Below are 17,215 nucleotides of genomic sequence, written 5' to 3' on the forward strand. Positions count from 1 at the left end.
ACAAGAAAACTTGAGAAACAGGAACAGTGCCACCTTCCTCAGTTCTTCTGCTTAAAAATTTTCCCCAGAACCACATTTAAGCAGCGAAAAGGAAAAAAAAAAAAACAGAGAAAAACTATGGCTAAATCCTCTGGGAAGGTGAACATTTTATTCTAACTGATCTCTGAAATGATCTTACAGGGAAAGGAATTTCTAGAAAGTTATCATCTGTAAGAATAAGGTAATCAGGAGTAAAAGTCTATAAGATTGCCTATAGAGTTCGTTAAAGTAGAGACAAAGTTTATAGTTAATGAACCAACTCTCGAGGTAAAGCGTATCAGTCAGCATAATGCAGAAATAGAAAATTTGGACTATGACCCACACCTTCCCTCAGTATGGAGTATAGTCTTTATGATTCTTATGAAATAAATTCAGCATTTAGATTATAATTTCAGTTTCAATAAGAATTGAAAAGATCAGAGATATATTATTCAACCTGAAAGGCAGAAAACACTAAGGTCCTCCATATTGCATCCTGAAAGAAAGATATGAAATCTCAAAACATCTTATATAGAGTACTGATACGCTACCATAAAAGATAACTTTAGAATAGTTATGATTTGCAATATATGCTTATGTCCAGTAAAAGCATTTGGCAAACTTGGGCTGCAGAGACAGCAGTCACCTTTTGCAGTTATCAGGTGGATTTCTAAGCCTTGCAATCAATGTACACAGTAATGAGCAAAGCAATACATTTTAATGCTCCTCTGCCTCCATTTTCTTTAAAGTAAACCCATTTCTTTAAAGTAAACCCTGGTCCAGATCTCAAAACTTTTGTTTCCAAAGGAAAAAAGTCCAGGGTTAAAGCTTGGGCAATAGCTCACATTTCACACTAAAAAAAACGCCCTGTGGTAAGTCTTCCTTCTGTCTACCACAACATCCACTTTCACGTTGTTGTGTTTTATTTCATGCTTTTTTGATTATCATCAATCAGGAGGACAATTCTATTCTTTGTTGGATAACTGGTCTATGCTTCCAAAAGTGAAAAGCTCACTGAAATAGAAGCTGCAGCAGTTGAGAATCAGGTCACAGATGTGAATGAGACAAAGTGAGAAATGGCTCTGAAGCTTAACAAGCCAAGAAATACTAGATGCAGGTGATGCCGAACAGGCAGAAGGACATAGTAAGGACAACAAAGCTTCATACTCAAAATAGTAGAAAGATCAAATTGAAGAAAAAACAAACATTTTGAAAGAAATGAAGTTTTTCTACTTTTAAAAACAATTAGTATATGATTTACTTGCCAAAAAAAAAATGTCTTCTGAATCATAATAGCAGATCCAGTAGATGACAATTTGTGCGTAGCCATTAAAATCAGCACAGCAGTCAGACATTCTTTTGCAACTAGAGAGAAATCTTTTATAATCAGAAAATCAATTTTTATATGGAAATGGGTTTTTTAAAAGTTTTTAAAAATGCTTAAGTCAACTAAACATCTCACACGTATGCCCTTTCTAAATTTCTTTTCTCCTCTTTTTATGAAAAGAATAAAAGGAAAAGAAAGGAAAGGGGCTCAGCATCATAAAATTCACTACCATACCTGAAAGAAGAAGCATTTCATAAGATTTCAAAAGAGAAGGAAAACTTTGACATGGCAGAGCCAGTTATTCTGTAATATGCATGCACTCAATTTTGGGCTCTTCTATCTACATACAAAGCTAAAATTGTATGAGTTCCAAAAGTTCCAACTTGAACGTGCCCGGCACAAAGACTAAACAAACAAAAAAATTTTACTATAGTGGTCCCAAAGAAAAAGATCCCTCATGTCAAACCAAAAAACCTAAGTATCACCCTGATTCCTCCTTTTCCCTTACCTCCCATTTCCTCTCAAGTTGTCTCAGTTTTACTTCCAAAACATTTACAAGTCGTCTATTAACTCCACTGCCATTGAGCAGTCTAACCCATATTCATCTTTTGATTAAACTTCTATAACAGCCTCCTAGTTGATCTCCCCATTTCTACTCGTCCTCCTCTCATTCAACCGCTACAAAGCAGCACATACTGATCCTCTTAAGTCTCACCATGCCATTCTTCCACCAAAACCTTTGTAAGCGCTCCATTTCACCCAAAATGAAATTCAAAACTCTCTATGACCCTCCATGATCTAAATCCTACCTGATTCTGCAGCCCCCTTTGTACCACTCTTTCTCTCTATCACACATTCCAGATATATCTATGTTTTGGACCCTCAAATAAGTCATGCTTTCTCCTACTTCACAGCCTTTACATTTTTTTTTGTTCTCTCTTTTTGGAAACATCTCTCAACTCTTTAATTTTGGTTTTGTAAGAAATTAAAAAAGCATAGGAATAAAACCCCTCCTTAAAATTCCACCACCTAGAGAGAATTATCATTAATAATTTGAGAATAATCATTTCCTACGTCTCTCTGTGGATATATGTGCTATTATATACTGTATATACAAATAATATTCCATAAATTCCAACTATTTCCATGCTGGTCCTTTTTCATACTTTAGCTCTCAACTCAAATTTCATACTTCACCTACTCAAAAGAGACCATCCAGGACCAACCTAAAGTAGCTTATTCCTCTCTATCACAGTTTTTCTTCATTATACTTCTCTCTCTCTAAATTAACTATGTTTGTTTGTTTACTTCTCTCTCATTTCTGTCTCTCCAACTCCAATAGAATGCAAGCTCCATGAGGACACAGATCTTGTCATTACTTTCTAAATCACTAGAGACTAGCCCAATACACCTGCAACACATTGCAGGTGCTCAATATTTACGAATAGATGATGGCTTTGATTGACATTTAAAAGCTGCCAAATCCTAAATTTACATCACCTATTCAAATTTATCTCCTGAGCTTCATACTCATACTTAACCATTCTACTTGGTAGCTCTCGGAATAGAAACACAGGTATTTTAGTCTCAGTGGTCACCAAAGCTGGTCCTCCTAATGTTGTTCCCTATTTAGATGACACTACCATCAACCAAATTTCCCAAGCCATAAACTTGGATTTTGTCATTGATGTAAATCTTTCCCCTCACCCCACATCCAACTAACTACTAAGGACCTATCCATATTGCCTGGGTTCTACCTCCTAAATCTCTTCAAACCATCCACTGTGCTTCTCTTCCCTGTTACCACGACTCAAGTGCAAATCACCATCAATCACTTCTCCCCTAGACAATGTAATAACTTTCTAACTTGCTGCGCCAGATGCATTTTTATTCCTAATTCATTTTCCATACTGTAGCCTCAATGGTATTTTAAAAATAACAATATGATCATGTCATATTGTTTCTTAAAAATCTTCAATGACTTTCTAGTACTCTTAGAGTAAAGCCTAAAATCCTTATCATGAACTAAAAGGCCACAAGAAATACCCTTTGCTTAACTATCCAGACTCCTCTATCATCCAGTCTTTGGCCTCTTTCAATTCTTGAAACCTACCATGCTCTATCCCAAAGGCTCCCCCAGACTTAGGGCTTTCAGATATGCTGTTCCTTCTGCCTAAAACACTACCCACCATGCACACCACAAGTCCTTTATACACATACTCATCCCTTCAATCTTAAACTCAAACATCACTTCCTCAGGGAGGCTGTGGTAAGCAGACTCCTGAAGATATCCTTCTCCTTCCCCAAGACTTCCATCTTCTGGTTATACAATCAGATAGTAATCTAGGTGCTGCTGTGAAGGAACTTTGCAGATCTAATTAACTCATTCCAGTTATTACTCATTCCAATATATTCCAATATATAAATAGGGAGATTATCCTGGACTATCCTGCTGGGTCCCATATAATCTGTTAAACCCTTAAAAGCAGAGCTTCCTCAGCCAAGGGAAGAATAGGAAGTCAGATGCAGAAGTTGTCCAATAACCTGATTGAGCCTGCAAGAAGAGTTGTCCCCCAAGGACTCCTAATAAGACCGCAGACCAGCGAATAAGCTTGATTTAGATCTTTAAGACCCTAACAAAAGAACCCAGTCAAGCCATCTGTTCTTCTGACCTACATAGGTGTGATATAATAAATGGGTGTTGCTTTAAGCTGCTAAACTTGTGGCAGCAATAGAAAATGAATACAAAGGCTTTTACCTGACCCTACCTCCACCCCAGACTGTGCAAGGGCCCCTGTTAAATGCTCTCATAGCATTAGGTACTTCTCGTTCATAATATTCATCATGCTTATTACTTAATTTAATGTATGCAGCCTAACATCTACAGTCACAAATTTTGTATTTTTTGTGTACCATACAACATTATAACCCAATGTCTACACAATTGATACCCACAAATGTTGATTGAATGGACACATTTTTTATTCAATTGTCTCTCAAAACTCTCAATCACAACACAACTTCTGTAATGCGCTATGTTATAAAATATTTCTATAAGGGTCAAATGCTTTATAGCAGTAACTAAAAAAAGGAGAAGAGAGATGGGATAGATGGAATATATTCCAATCATTGAGGCAGTTGTTCCTTTTGTTTTACAAACCCTCTGTCACTTGCCACTACTCACAATCTGAAATGCCCTCTCCATGCCCTATACCCCTACGGAAGCATGACCATCTATTAGAGTGCCATAAAAGATTGTCATATAGAGCCATTAATACTGTCACTGGGTCATATTCTTCAGGTATTGTAAAGAAAGGTTTGAAACAACTGTTCTATTTTTTAAAGAAATATTTTTTAAACTCCAAAAAGAAGCAAATTTATTAAATCTGAGACATTGCTATTTCCTAATAAAAAGAGACTAAATATATTTAAACTACCTGGTGAGAAAGAGCAAAGGTCAACAAAAAGAACAATTTACTTACATCAGTGGGAAAGCAAAAAATGGGAGTGTCATGGCAAGTCTTGCTGAAAATTCATCGGGAAGATACCACAAGTATACAATTAAACATGTAAGCAGATAAAGAATTGAGGAGTAAAGAATTAATCTTCCAACCCATAATTTTTGTAGTCTCTGATTTTTTTCCCTAAATTCTTCCAATGTTTGAATTTCCTATTAAGAGAAAATCATTTTACATTAATCTCAAATTTCATAAATATATTAAAATATTAACAAAATTTTTAACATGAGAGTTGCTAGGCAAGCTGTAGAAATTAGCACTCTTAATTTTTTCTTTGTCCCTTATTTCCTGTCATTTTTAAAAACTGAGTTGTAATCAACATGCAACATTTTATTAGTTTCAGGTGTACAACATAATTAGGATATTTGCATACACTGTGAAATGATCAACACAGTAAGTGTGGTTGCTATCCATTACCATACAGTTTCAATGTTTCTTTTCTTGTGATGAGAACTTTAAAGATTCATTTTCTTGGCAGCTTTCAAATATGTAACATTTTTAATGTCAAGGTTTAACATTTATGTTCTGTCTTAAAACAATTATTCCTACAGTTGTTTTTCTTTCTTAGTTCTATATTTAAACTGATTTAGTGCTCAGCAATAAACTTTGCATATGTGAAAAAAAGAACTCTTAAAGTACAATGAAATATAATACCTTAATATTTTAAAAGGAACATGAAAAAGAAAACTAAAAATGAAGATAAAAATAAATAAAATATGCCTACTCTGACAAATTACTTTTTTAAATGCAAAATTCAGATACTATTTTTAACCTATCAAATTAGCAAAGATCAGAGGTAAGAAACTGGCATCAATAAATAGTATTTGTTAAACCAAACAAGTAATAATTCTTCCTGGATAACACCTATAAAGAAGTCTAGCTATAAAAAGAAAGAATAAAAATTGAAACAGTGACCCATCCTATATTCTTTCAATCTATTCATCCCTCTCAGTATTCCCAAGGAATAGCCATTTTTGATAATGACAGAAAGCATAACAAGCTGTGAAGTTTGCAGACTAATAAAAATTGTTGCAGACTATCTTATAATCTACTTTATACTATGTGTAACATTGATTTACACCAGGTTGTAGATCTAATTTCATTCAAACAGAATTTCATTCTCTATTACTCGACACAGTCTCCTTAAGTCAGATAGACTTTAAATTTTTTTGAGATCATGTAACATTAAAGTTCTCATGCTTGTTCTACATCATCTTTAAATTTCCATACCAGATCCAGGCTCCAAAATAATATATACTAAAATATTTACATAAAATGAATTAAAATGCCCCAGAGCCATAAAACATACCTTATCTATATTTTCCAGAACTTCTACAGTTGAAGGTTTTGTCTGTTATAGAAATAAAAATAAGAAACAGCATTAAAACTTGTTACTGCAAACTTAGAAACACCTTGATTTAATCATAAAAGAACATATTTATCCAAAATTGTTTTTTCAAATGTTGTCGGACACTATGTATTCCTCTTTATTTATAAATAAGATTTAGATTCAAACAAAAATTATAATTGTAAACAGAACTATATAAGATTAAATAAGCATTTTCATACTTCTTTTTAGTCCTAGAAGTACTTTTCAACTCTGATAGCTCAATTTTTACCATTCTTAACCCAACAAAACATACTTTTATACAAACAAATTTTCCTTCAAGAAAAATATTCTTAGCTATGATTATTCAAAAAAATATGTATTTAAAAATTCAGGAGTAAAGATGGTCTGATTTACTATTGCTAAAAGTTCACTTAGGACTCTGGAGGTCAAAATCAATAGGCCAGCTTCATTGTGAATTCCTTAAGTACTTTTTTGAAGGTCAGATTTTAAAAGGGCATCTAAGAATACTTCATTAGAGCTGAGATTATTTGTTAAAGATGTTTTTTATACCACCTAGAATAAAAACCAGCCTAAATGACTTATACAACACTTGAGAAAATATTTACCAATTATATACTCAACAATCTAAGAGTGTAATGAATATCAATTCATTGTAGTTCCCACAAGCGTTGTTAACATTAGGTTGAACCATATGAAATTGCTATTTATGTAAGTCAAAGCTGTTGAATATTGGCAATTTCATATGGTTTAACCTAACAAGAAAGACAAAGGAAGAACAGATAAATTTGATCCTCAGGCAGAACTGTTAAAAAGTTTTGGGGGGTGAGGGGGTCAATATAATGCCAATCCAAAATAAAACAGTTTCAGCAATAGCTCAAACTAAACTGTTTACCAAGTATTGCTAGACTCCATTATTAAAAAGGAGCCCAAAAATAATAAGCAAACTAATTTGTCCTAGACTACATTATCTCCTGATACTAGAGAAGAGCATTTATAAATATATTTTAATTTTATAGCTCTAAATTTGAGATACTTCCTCTAAAGTCTTAACCAATAAAATCACACTACATTTTTAATTTTGTTTAACCTATAATTCCTAAAAGTATACTTAGTGTGACTGCAGCAAATATTTGTGACAAGCTTTAAGCAAAGGATATAGCCTGTAAAAACATAAGTATTGTATAACATACTTAATTTCAACTCTCTTTCAAATGACATTGAAATTTAGGTACAATGAGAAGAAAACAAGAAAAGATATTATTTGTACATGAATGCATAAATAGAGAAATAAAAACAATTCATAGGTCAGAGTGAAATAATTCGTTAAACAGAGACATTGGATACCTATATAGTAGGTAAAACTACTAAAGTCCAAATAAAAAACTAATTCATAAGAAAGATAAAAAATTAAACAGAGTAAGGGATAATATCAAACTACCACTCAAGTCTATACCACAAAGAAGACTTTTACAAAAAGCTTTATTTGACACTGTTATATTAAACTACAAACTGGCCATAAAGAAAAGTAACTTACCCTCCATCGAGAAAATAATCCACCCATCTTTTACTTGTAGAAACTGAGCACAATGATAAATATCATCAATTGTCCAAAGGAATTCACAACTAGAAATAAAGCAAGTATTTTTTAAAAATTTAAGTTATAACACACAGTATATCCACTATAAAATTTAGATGTTGTAATACTGCTTAAAAATACTATAAAAGATTAATTTCTTTGGACTCCACTTATGTGGAATTTTAATTTAAACAGTCTTGAGGTAAAGTCCACTTTCTAAAAAAAAATCCTTTCTTCCAAACCAGTACATATTTAAAAGTAGAACTAAATCTGGAAAGGCTTAATAGCAAGGTATTTTAGAAGTCATACCGCTTTGCAATTTTCTATTCTTTAAAGTGGGTCCCCGGCGTTGTTCTTGTAAAAAAAGTTTTACTATATTACTTTCATTCTATATCCTTAAATACAACTATTTCTATCATTCTAAACTAGTTATTTGGAATTAGGGGTGTTTTACAATGTTTAGAATAACACCACCTTACAAGTAATAGAAAGCCAACTGGATTTTCAATAAAAAATATAAGGATTACAAGGCTACCTGTGACCTTGAGTGAATCACTTAATGTTTCTGAGCCTTAGTTCTTTTCTAAGAGTTAGAGTTAATAATACTAGCACTTTACACACGACAGCCTTCATTATTAACATTTTACAGATAAAGACATTAAGTGAAAAGAGGTTTAGTGATTTGTCCAATAGCTCAGATAAAGCATGGCCCAAAGCCACTCTATCTTCAGACTTCTCATCTATTCACTACTGTTCAACACTCAAACATTTCTCTCTGAAACTGTGTCTAAGTTCCCCTCAAGTTAGTTGACCCTCATATCAGCTAGTTGTATAATATATCCCTTCTTTTAGTTGTTTTCTTATTACTCTAAAATTTATTATAATATTACCATATGTATGAAAATGTATCAGCAATATTACATTTTAAAACAATTTACCAGTCAATAATTATATAAATTTTTATTCTTCTAAGTTGAAACAGTAAAAGAATACTTTCAAACTTACATCTTTTTACCAAATTACAGTATGTACTACCAATGTATATACTGCATTTCCATCCAAAAAAAAAGTTAGGCCATGATTCTTACATTATTTTTAAACCATATATGTAATCACAAAACAATGCCAGTACTAAGTTAGTACATTCACTCTGCAACAGTATTTATAGGTTGGAATTAGCATAAGCCATATCTGTCTTGGACTTTCTTGGTTAGAGAAGTAACAAAGAGCCTAATTATGAAACATTTTCACTTACAAGTAATTTCTAGGGACAGAAATACCTATAATCTGCCCTGAAATTTTTTGATGTTTATAAATATAATAAACGTTATAAACCACATTTAAGTTGCAGTCAAAATATTATTAATCTTTCAATGTTAATTCAGTATTCAAATTTCTAAAATGCAGTTGTAGGAAATCCAGGAACTTTAATGAATAAAAGTATAAATTTCTGCATTAAGACATTAAATAGATCTTAAAACCATCTCAAGATGCTAAAACAATCACCAAGAAAGATGACTGGGGAGGAAAGATTTAGATGAACCACTTTAACATGGTATTTTCAAAGTATACATCATCCCACTATTTTGGAAGTAACGTATGGTGTCTAGCACAGTGCTTTATACACAATTGACTTACACATTTGGGTTTGTAACAGAGTAACATGCCTCAAAGTTAAGTTTGTAGCCATCACAAATCAGAATTTTTAATATTTAAAAGTAATAACAACAATGATAATATCAGTTAAACACTTGGTAAGCACGTATTCTCCAGCAGAGCCTAAAACAAATGCTTTACACGAATTTTATCATTTAGATACTACTATTCCTCCATTTTACAAGCTAGAAAACTCAGGCTAGGGAAGTGAAATAACTTGCTAAGGCCCCAGAGATATTAAGTAGCAGAGCCAGACACAGCATTTTAGTTTTGATTTTTTTAAAAAGCAACCAGTTATTCTCAATAACACAAAATCAGAAATAAAGTCTGCTACATATAGATTAGATTGGAATATTTATACCTAAAATATATGAAAGTACCTCTGACATTCTCAAATAGCTGGTAAACAGAGCTACTGAAATGGAAAGTGAGTTATAAACATAAGAGACTGCTACTACAGTGTATCGTGTAGCCTAATTCCTTTATATGAATGCCTAAATCTGCGTGGAAGAGAAGCTAAAAATGTTTTGCCAAAATCATGCAGTTCCGGCTAGGGGCAGAACTGGCACCAGAAGTCTACCAGCACTGCCTTTGTTTACTGTATATCACTTTTAAAATAAGTGTAATATGAAATATATGCATAAAATTGCAATTAATACCAACTTTGACATCAATTATTTGCTTGGAGAATTGTTTTAGTGTTAATGAAACAAACTTTGGCTCAGCCTTCAAGATCCCTGAAGCGGAGGATTGTGCTTTTCAATTTGTCCTCTCTAACAACAGTAAGGCAATAGTCATTAAATGCCATATCCACGCTTTCAGGTTTGTAATCAAAGAACCAGTCCCAGTCGACCTCATTGTTCCAGCAGTTTTCCTATCAAATTCTAGTATTTGTTAAAGAAGCTGATTTACTATAATGCACAACTAATGGTGGTACTTTCCAAAATATATGAAAGCATAACAAAAATAAATCAACTATTTTTCTATAGCTTTCGTACCTCTTCTATTTTCAAACTCTTTTTCCCTCCTTGCCACCCAAACATCTTAACTCCAATTGCTGTGGCCCACTGCTTACTATGAAACCTTGGGCAAATAAGTTACTCACCTCAGTTACTCAATATCTTCATCTGCAAAGTAGGGATAGTTAAGGACCCTCTTAAATATTGAAAAGCTTAAATGATATAATGCATTCTAAAGTACTTACAGCAGTGCCTAACACATTCTAATTTCTCAATACAAATTGTTGTTTTAACGGTTGTGGTCGTGGCTGTTTTCTAGTTTATTTCTGCTTCCACACATGGAAACTACATGGGAACCAAATAACTAGCATTTCTTTCTGAAGCGTAAATCAATTTGCTTGCCCTTGAGTGGACAGATGGCTCAATCTCAAGTGGCTTGTCCCCAAGAACTCTTCCATGAACATGTACAGAAATTCTCTTTCAACTCTATCACAATGGAACCTGACATGACCTTAAAAGTTAGGTGTATCTAACGTGTTTTTCAATGAATAATAACGCCCACCATATTATTTGTGTGTTTTCTATTAACTGCAACTCACACTCATGCTTGGATGTCAGAATTTAAAATCTTGGGGCATGCTATTCTTAAATTTTCAGCTCACTTCAAGTCACATTAAAATAATGGAGTAAAAAAAAAAGGTCTAGTTTCAAAATATGGCTCAACCACATACTATCTATGTGATCTTGGGTAAATTAAAGTCTCTAAGCCTGTTTCCACATTTGTAAAGTGGTGAACATATCTATACTTCACAGAATCCTACTATGAATTAAATGAAATAATGTATCATTTGGCACAGTGTCCAACAAATTTTAAGTGCATAATAAATTGTAGCCATTGTTATTACTGTTGCCAGAAAACACATGTAGTACAGACAATACTTCTAATATGGAACGCATTTCTTTTTAACTTCCTACAACAGAAAGACTTATTTCATAATTTTAAAATTGCACTTTGTATTTTAACCGAAATTGTATTGCTTTCATTTTCTCTAGTATAAAAAATAAAGCAAAATACTGCGCAGACCCTTCCATTAAAATAACCTGTAGGCTTTTCAGAGCAAATGAAGTTTAGTTTTATGTTTATCAAGTTTCAAGCTTAAGTAGAAAGTACTCATGCAATCACTATCAACAATACCTCTACAGTATATTGTACTGTTCAATATTAAAAGTGATTCGTTTCAGAACTCTAACTTTCGAATATCCTATCTGAAAAGGCAATTCTGAAATATCTCAACCTGCTATATTTATTGCTCAAACAATAAAATTATTGAAAAGAAGTACAGCTCTAAAAGCACTTTTAACTATACGATGATTAAGTTCTGATCTTCAGGGTTAAGTCAGTGTTGATTCTGAACTAAACACTACCAAAAATGATTACTTGATTAGAAAGATTTCTATATGACATCATACTTGTTTGATAGCCAATAACTTCTTCCTCTTCTTACAGTCTTTTTTGATTTAACAATATAGAAACACAATATAAGTGTATTAATGGCACTGGGCTGATCTCAGTAGATGACAGAGAAACTTAAATTTCTAATTTTCATTGCATCACTCCTTTTAAAAAACGACTTCAAAATCAGATTGGTCCTCCCAACACCAAACTATGGGGACTGCTGAGGACCAGCGATTAGCATTCCCTGCCAGTTTGAACGTCTGCCCGAAACCAGCTTACCACCACACAAACCGCTGTGGAATAGGGGCAGCTTTGTCCATAGTGACACCCAGGCCACGGAGAAAGCAGAAAACGGTCGACACTAGGCCCCACAAACCAGAAGCCGAGAGGGAAAAGCAGAAGGTGGAAAACGCAGCGAGTCACAGGTTTTACTTAGAACTGTCAGGGAACCATCAGCAACATTGAGTTCACCGATCCCAACTCTCTTCTCAGTCCGCATGCACAACATTCGAGAATTAAAACGACTGACGTCGTTCAGATTTGCTCTTCTTCTGCCATGCTTGTGACACCTGAGCAACGTCGCGCACCCTCCCACCGCCCCGCATCCCTCCGACAAGGACGCTCGCAGAGGCTGGTCTGAGCCGCACGGAACCCACGCCCACACGCCTGGGCCGAGCGGCACGACACTGACAGTTTTCGGTCCCTCCCGACCTTTCCTACTTTCCGACCGAGAAGCCGGGGAGAGCCCTCGAGGCGATACCCCAGCGGAGGACCTGCTGGCCCTTCGCCGAGACAGAGGCGGCCAAGGGGCTGATGCTCAGCTCAACTCCGTCACAGCCCGGGGATCGAGGAGAACAGGGCTAGGGAACCTCCTCCCCTGGCGGGGCCGAAAGGGGTCTCCGGCACTCCTGAGCCCCCCCTGCCATTGTGTGGGGAAATCAAAGGGACCCGGCGAGCGGCGTAGACTCGCCGCCGCCGCTGGGCGCTTAGGCCACCGGGCGCGGGGCGGGGGCGCCGGGGAGAGGCCAGCGGGGGAACCGGGAGCGTGTTTCCCAGGGAGAAGCTCAGCGCGCCTCGCCCCTGCCGAGCCCTCCGAACTGCCCTCAGTTTGAGCACTCTACCTTCAAGAAGCGGGCAACGCCCGGCGCTGGCTTCCACCTCGGCCAGCTTGGGCCGCCACCGTGCAGCCTGCCTCCGGAGCGGGGAGCAGCCGCCACTGACAGAGCCAGGGGCCCTGCCAACTCCTTCCCATCAAACCCCGCGCTCCCGCCGCCGGCCAATCCGGGCCGCGGCCGGCGCGCGCCGCTCCGGGTCACGTGACGGTGACCGGGGCGAGCAGTTAGGGAGCGTGGGGAGGGTGAGTCGGGCGTTGGGCCCGGGGCCGCCTGTCGGTGTGGATTCGCGGCCAAACTGGGTGCTCGTCGTCGCGTCTCAGAGGTGTAATGCCACTTATGATGACGCTTACCAATACAGTGGCTTCTGACTCTCCCTTATCCTTTCTTTCAAAGCCCGTTCTGCCAAAGCTCCGTGGAGAAAGAAAACCCCGAAGCCCCTAGACCACCGAGCGGAGGCGGGCGCTTCAGGAAGGGGGTTCTCCCTGGAGTCGCGGGGCAGCTGTCATCCAGCGGGCAGCGGAGCAAGGTAGTACTACACGTGTTAGAAGACGCCGGTCCCCAAAGAAGCCACTGGGGGAGAAAAAATAAAAATCAGCCTAGACTCCAGGCTTGTATCACTAGAGGACGTCAAAAAGGGTCATTTGATGACGACACGCTTACCTCAGCGGTGTGTGGTAAACTTAAAACGCCAAATGATGTGGATTTCAAACTGTGGGTCGCAGCATAAGCTGAGTTTTCTTAAAACGGTCGCCTCGAGAACAGTCCCTTCACGGGCCCACAAATAAACCACCCAGGTTACATTTTCTCAGATTTGAAACATGGGCCAAAGAGCATCACATTTCCCAGTGAAATGGGAACGACAAGTCTAAACAGCAAATGAACCACACAAGGCAACGTGGAGAAGGGTAGAGGAACTTCAGCCAAAACTTCCGTCGTGTGTTTTACCCGTGTGCAAACATTTTTCATGGGATTTTTCTGTGTTAGTTACATACACATTTTAAAATAATAAAATGGTTCCACGAATTTTAGAGTCTAATCATTTTAATACGCTGCTTAAACTTGGACAGCACACACCGTTAAAGTCAGAAAAGAAACTGAATGTACTTGTCTATATGGTAAGAATAATTTATCCTGGAAGCTACCAGATAATTCACTGTGGAGTTGCTTGTGCTGGCTGCTAAAATCTTTAGTTACAATTTTGTAAACTTCAAGGATGAAGGGAAAGGAACCAAAGTTTACTTCTTGTGTACTCTGGGTCAGGCACTTTACAAATCCAGAAATTTACAAAATAATATATATTTTACCGATTTTGATACGGAAATTTAACCATTTTGTTTTCCAATCTTTGCTGTTTTAAACTATTTTTAAAAATGGCCTGTGCAGTTACGCAATTACTACATCTCAGGAAGATCTCTTTTCCCTAGAGAATAGGGAAGAAATGTTTTCCACTTGCTAAAGATTTGTTCTCTAGTTTTAATTGAGCCATCAAGGTCTATTGTAAAGGGGGAAAAACTGGAGGAGGGAGACAGAGAAGAACTAGGTGAGTGCAAGAGATCCCAAAAACCTAATCCTGTGACAAAATTCTGTAGGTTCTGTGTTGCCCCAAAAATAAGACCTAGCCGGACAATCAGCTATAATGTGTCTTTTGGAGCAAAAATTAGTATAAGACCTGGTCTTATAAGACCGGGTATAATATAATATATAATACTGGGTATGATATAATATATCATATCATAACATAACATAATAAAATATAATACCAGATCTTATATAGTATAAGACAGGGCAGTATATTAATTTTTGCTCCAAAAGACGTATTACGGCTGATTGTCCGGCTAGGTTTTATTTTCAGGGAAACAGTAATTGCTCTAGAAGAGGAGACATTTAACGTGGCAAGGGGAGGGAGGGAAGTACTGAATCTAACTTTTAATCCAACAAACTTTTAAGGTATCAATGTTTCAAAAGAGGAAATTGAAAAGTAGAAAATAATGTATATTGTTGAAGGAACACTATGCCTCCCCTGCCTTGTAAGAGTTTGTTAGGCACAGTAAGGAAAGACATCAGAAGCTAAGAAATCAACATATGCACTATATGTCTAGACTACAGGCTACAGGGGTCCATCCAAATATTTACTGAAGACAAGACCCTGTGTTAAGTGCTGAGGATACAGAGGTAAATAAAACAGCTGTCCTAAAGCAACTGACAGCAGTAAGAGAAATTTTCAAGAAAACAAAAAACACAATATAGAGTGAATAAGTACTGTGGTAGAGACAAATGTTCAAGAGATTAAAAAAACAATAAGGCAACATCAGTTAGAGGGAATATGGGAAAGCCAATGAAGGTGGTGGTTTAACTGTGTCCAAATATTAAAAGAATTATTCCCTACTAATCCTAAAATATTATTGGGTTAGATTCTTAGGAAGTGAAATTGGAAGAACACCAGAGAAGATGAGAAAGGAAACTACTCTAGCCAAAGGAATTTCAAAAGGCCTAATTAAATAAGTGAGCCCTACTAATTTAGAGGAATAAATGAAAGTTGCAAGAGATATACCGTTTTTCCCCAAAAAGACCTAGCCAGACAATCAGCTCTAATGCGTCTTTTGGATTAAAAATTAGTATAAGACCCGGTCTTATTTTACTATAATATAAGACCGGGTATAATATAATACCGGGTATAATACAATATATAATATAATATAATATAATACAATACAATACAATACAATACAATACAATACAATATAATACCGGGTCTTAGGTTAATTCTTGCTCCAAAAGACGCAATAGAGCTGATTGGCTGGCTAGGTCTTATTTTCGGGGAAACATGGTAAGTGCTACCAGAGCTTACAATAGGGTCATCCATTCATCTGGTCAGAAAGGTTAGGGAAGGCTTCCTTGAGGAAGTCACACTAGAATGGAGAGCTAAAGGATGAAAAACTGAAGAAAGGAGAAAAGGAAACATCTTATGTAAAGGCCTTTTGTCAAGAGGGAAGATTACAAGCCAGAGACACTGAAAGGAGGCCATTGTAGCTAGGGCATAGATTTCAGAGAGAGAGTGCTACAGTATGAAGCTGAAGATCAGACTAAGCAGGACCTCACTGGCCGTACTGAGAACCTTTATTTTTTTTCTTGAGAGCGAAGTGGGGAGGGGATTTGACCTGATCAGGTCTGTGTTTGAAAAGATCATTCCAGCTGCAGCATAAGAATATGAATACGGCCAGCATTATACCAATTAGGATTTATGGGTGGTACTTAGTATTGGTAGTAGTTCAAGTATATTTGGGTGGGAACGAGGAAATAGAGACAAGTGGAGAAAATGGAACAATATAGAAAATAAAATGGGAGACCTTGGTGATGGGTTTAGATTTCATGGGGCAGAATGGGGACTGAGGCAGAGGGAGGAGTGAGAGATGACAGGATTTCTGTATGGCCCAGTGGATGGATAGTAATGCTATCACTGAGATGTGAGGAACACTGAAATAGAATCTGGTTTGGGGGAAGATGTTGATTTTAATTTGAACACGTTGAGTTTAAGATGTTTTGTAGGGGTGGCTGGTTAGCTCAGTTGTTTAGAGTGTGGTGCTGACCCCCAACACCAAGGTTGGGGTCCCCTTATGGGGTTTAATCCCCACATGGGCCACTGTGAGCTGCACCATCCTTAAAAAAAGATGTTTTTGTGACTTCAGGGAGAGACGTCATGTAAACAGATCTATGGATCTGCAGCACTGAGAAGTCTGGGTTGAACAAAAAAGTTTTACAGTCTGTAATCCATCCTTTTCCACAAGGTACTTATTTTTTCAAAATGCAAATATCTTATTGTAAACGTTTTGTTTTTAAATATATTGCAGAGAAAGCAGGAAATAAAAAGTTAAAGGCTCTAGAGCAGTTTCCCAGACTTCCTTGTGAGTCGCCCGGGGCCTTTGTTAAAAAAACAAATTCTTAGGCCTTCTCCAGAGATTCTGTTTCTTCTCCAGAGATTCTGATTCTATGTGTCTGGTAGAGGAACCAGAAATCGGGATTTTTTAACCAGTGCAACTGGTGATTCTTTTTACCACACCGTTTCCCTGGGCAATGGTACTCCAGTACCAGAGGCCACCTACATGAGAATTACCCAAGGTCCTTTTAAAAATATAGATTCTTGGGTGCAGAATAAAACCTCTAGGAGTTTAAGGGATGGGAAGAGTGGAGAGAGAAAGATGGTACAGCACCAGGTAGTCCAAGACTTCGCCCTCCATCTTT

The 17,215-nt window shown here is 36.7% G+C and overlaps 1 protein-coding gene across 3 annotated transcripts in view; it reads right to left on the reverse strand.

Moving 5' to 3' along the window:
* Window positions 1–13,292, reverse strand: part of LNPK (lunapark, ER junction formation factor) — a 73,559-nt gene extending 60,267 nt beyond the window's left edge. The window contains exons 1-4 of one of the 3 annotated variants that reach the window (XM_081051665.1): window positions 12,983–13,292; window positions 7,749–7,837; window positions 6,173–6,214; window positions 4,828–5,015 (exon numbers count right to left, since the gene is read on the reverse strand). In XM_081051665.1, coding sequence (XP_080907791.1) covers window positions 4,828–5,015; window positions 6,173–6,214; window positions 7,749–7,775 — 257 coding nt within the window. In that variant the 5' untranslated portion in view covers window positions 7,776–7,837; window positions 12,983–13,292. Of the gene's footprint in view, window positions 1–4,827; window positions 5,016–6,172; window positions 6,215–7,748; window positions 7,838–12,140; window positions 12,433–12,982 lie in introns of those variants that run through there. The other 2 variants (XM_081051666.1, XM_081051667.1) reach the window with 2 other exon arrangements.
* Between the last annotated feature and the right edge of the window lie 3,923 nt (window positions 13,293–17,215).

Source organism: Rhinolophus hipposideros, assembly GCF_964194185.1.
Source record: "Rhinolophus hipposideros genome assembly, chromosome: 6".
Classification (NCBI taxonomy): Eukaryota; Metazoa; Chordata; class Mammalia; order Chiroptera; family Rhinolophidae; genus Rhinolophus; species Rhinolophus hipposideros.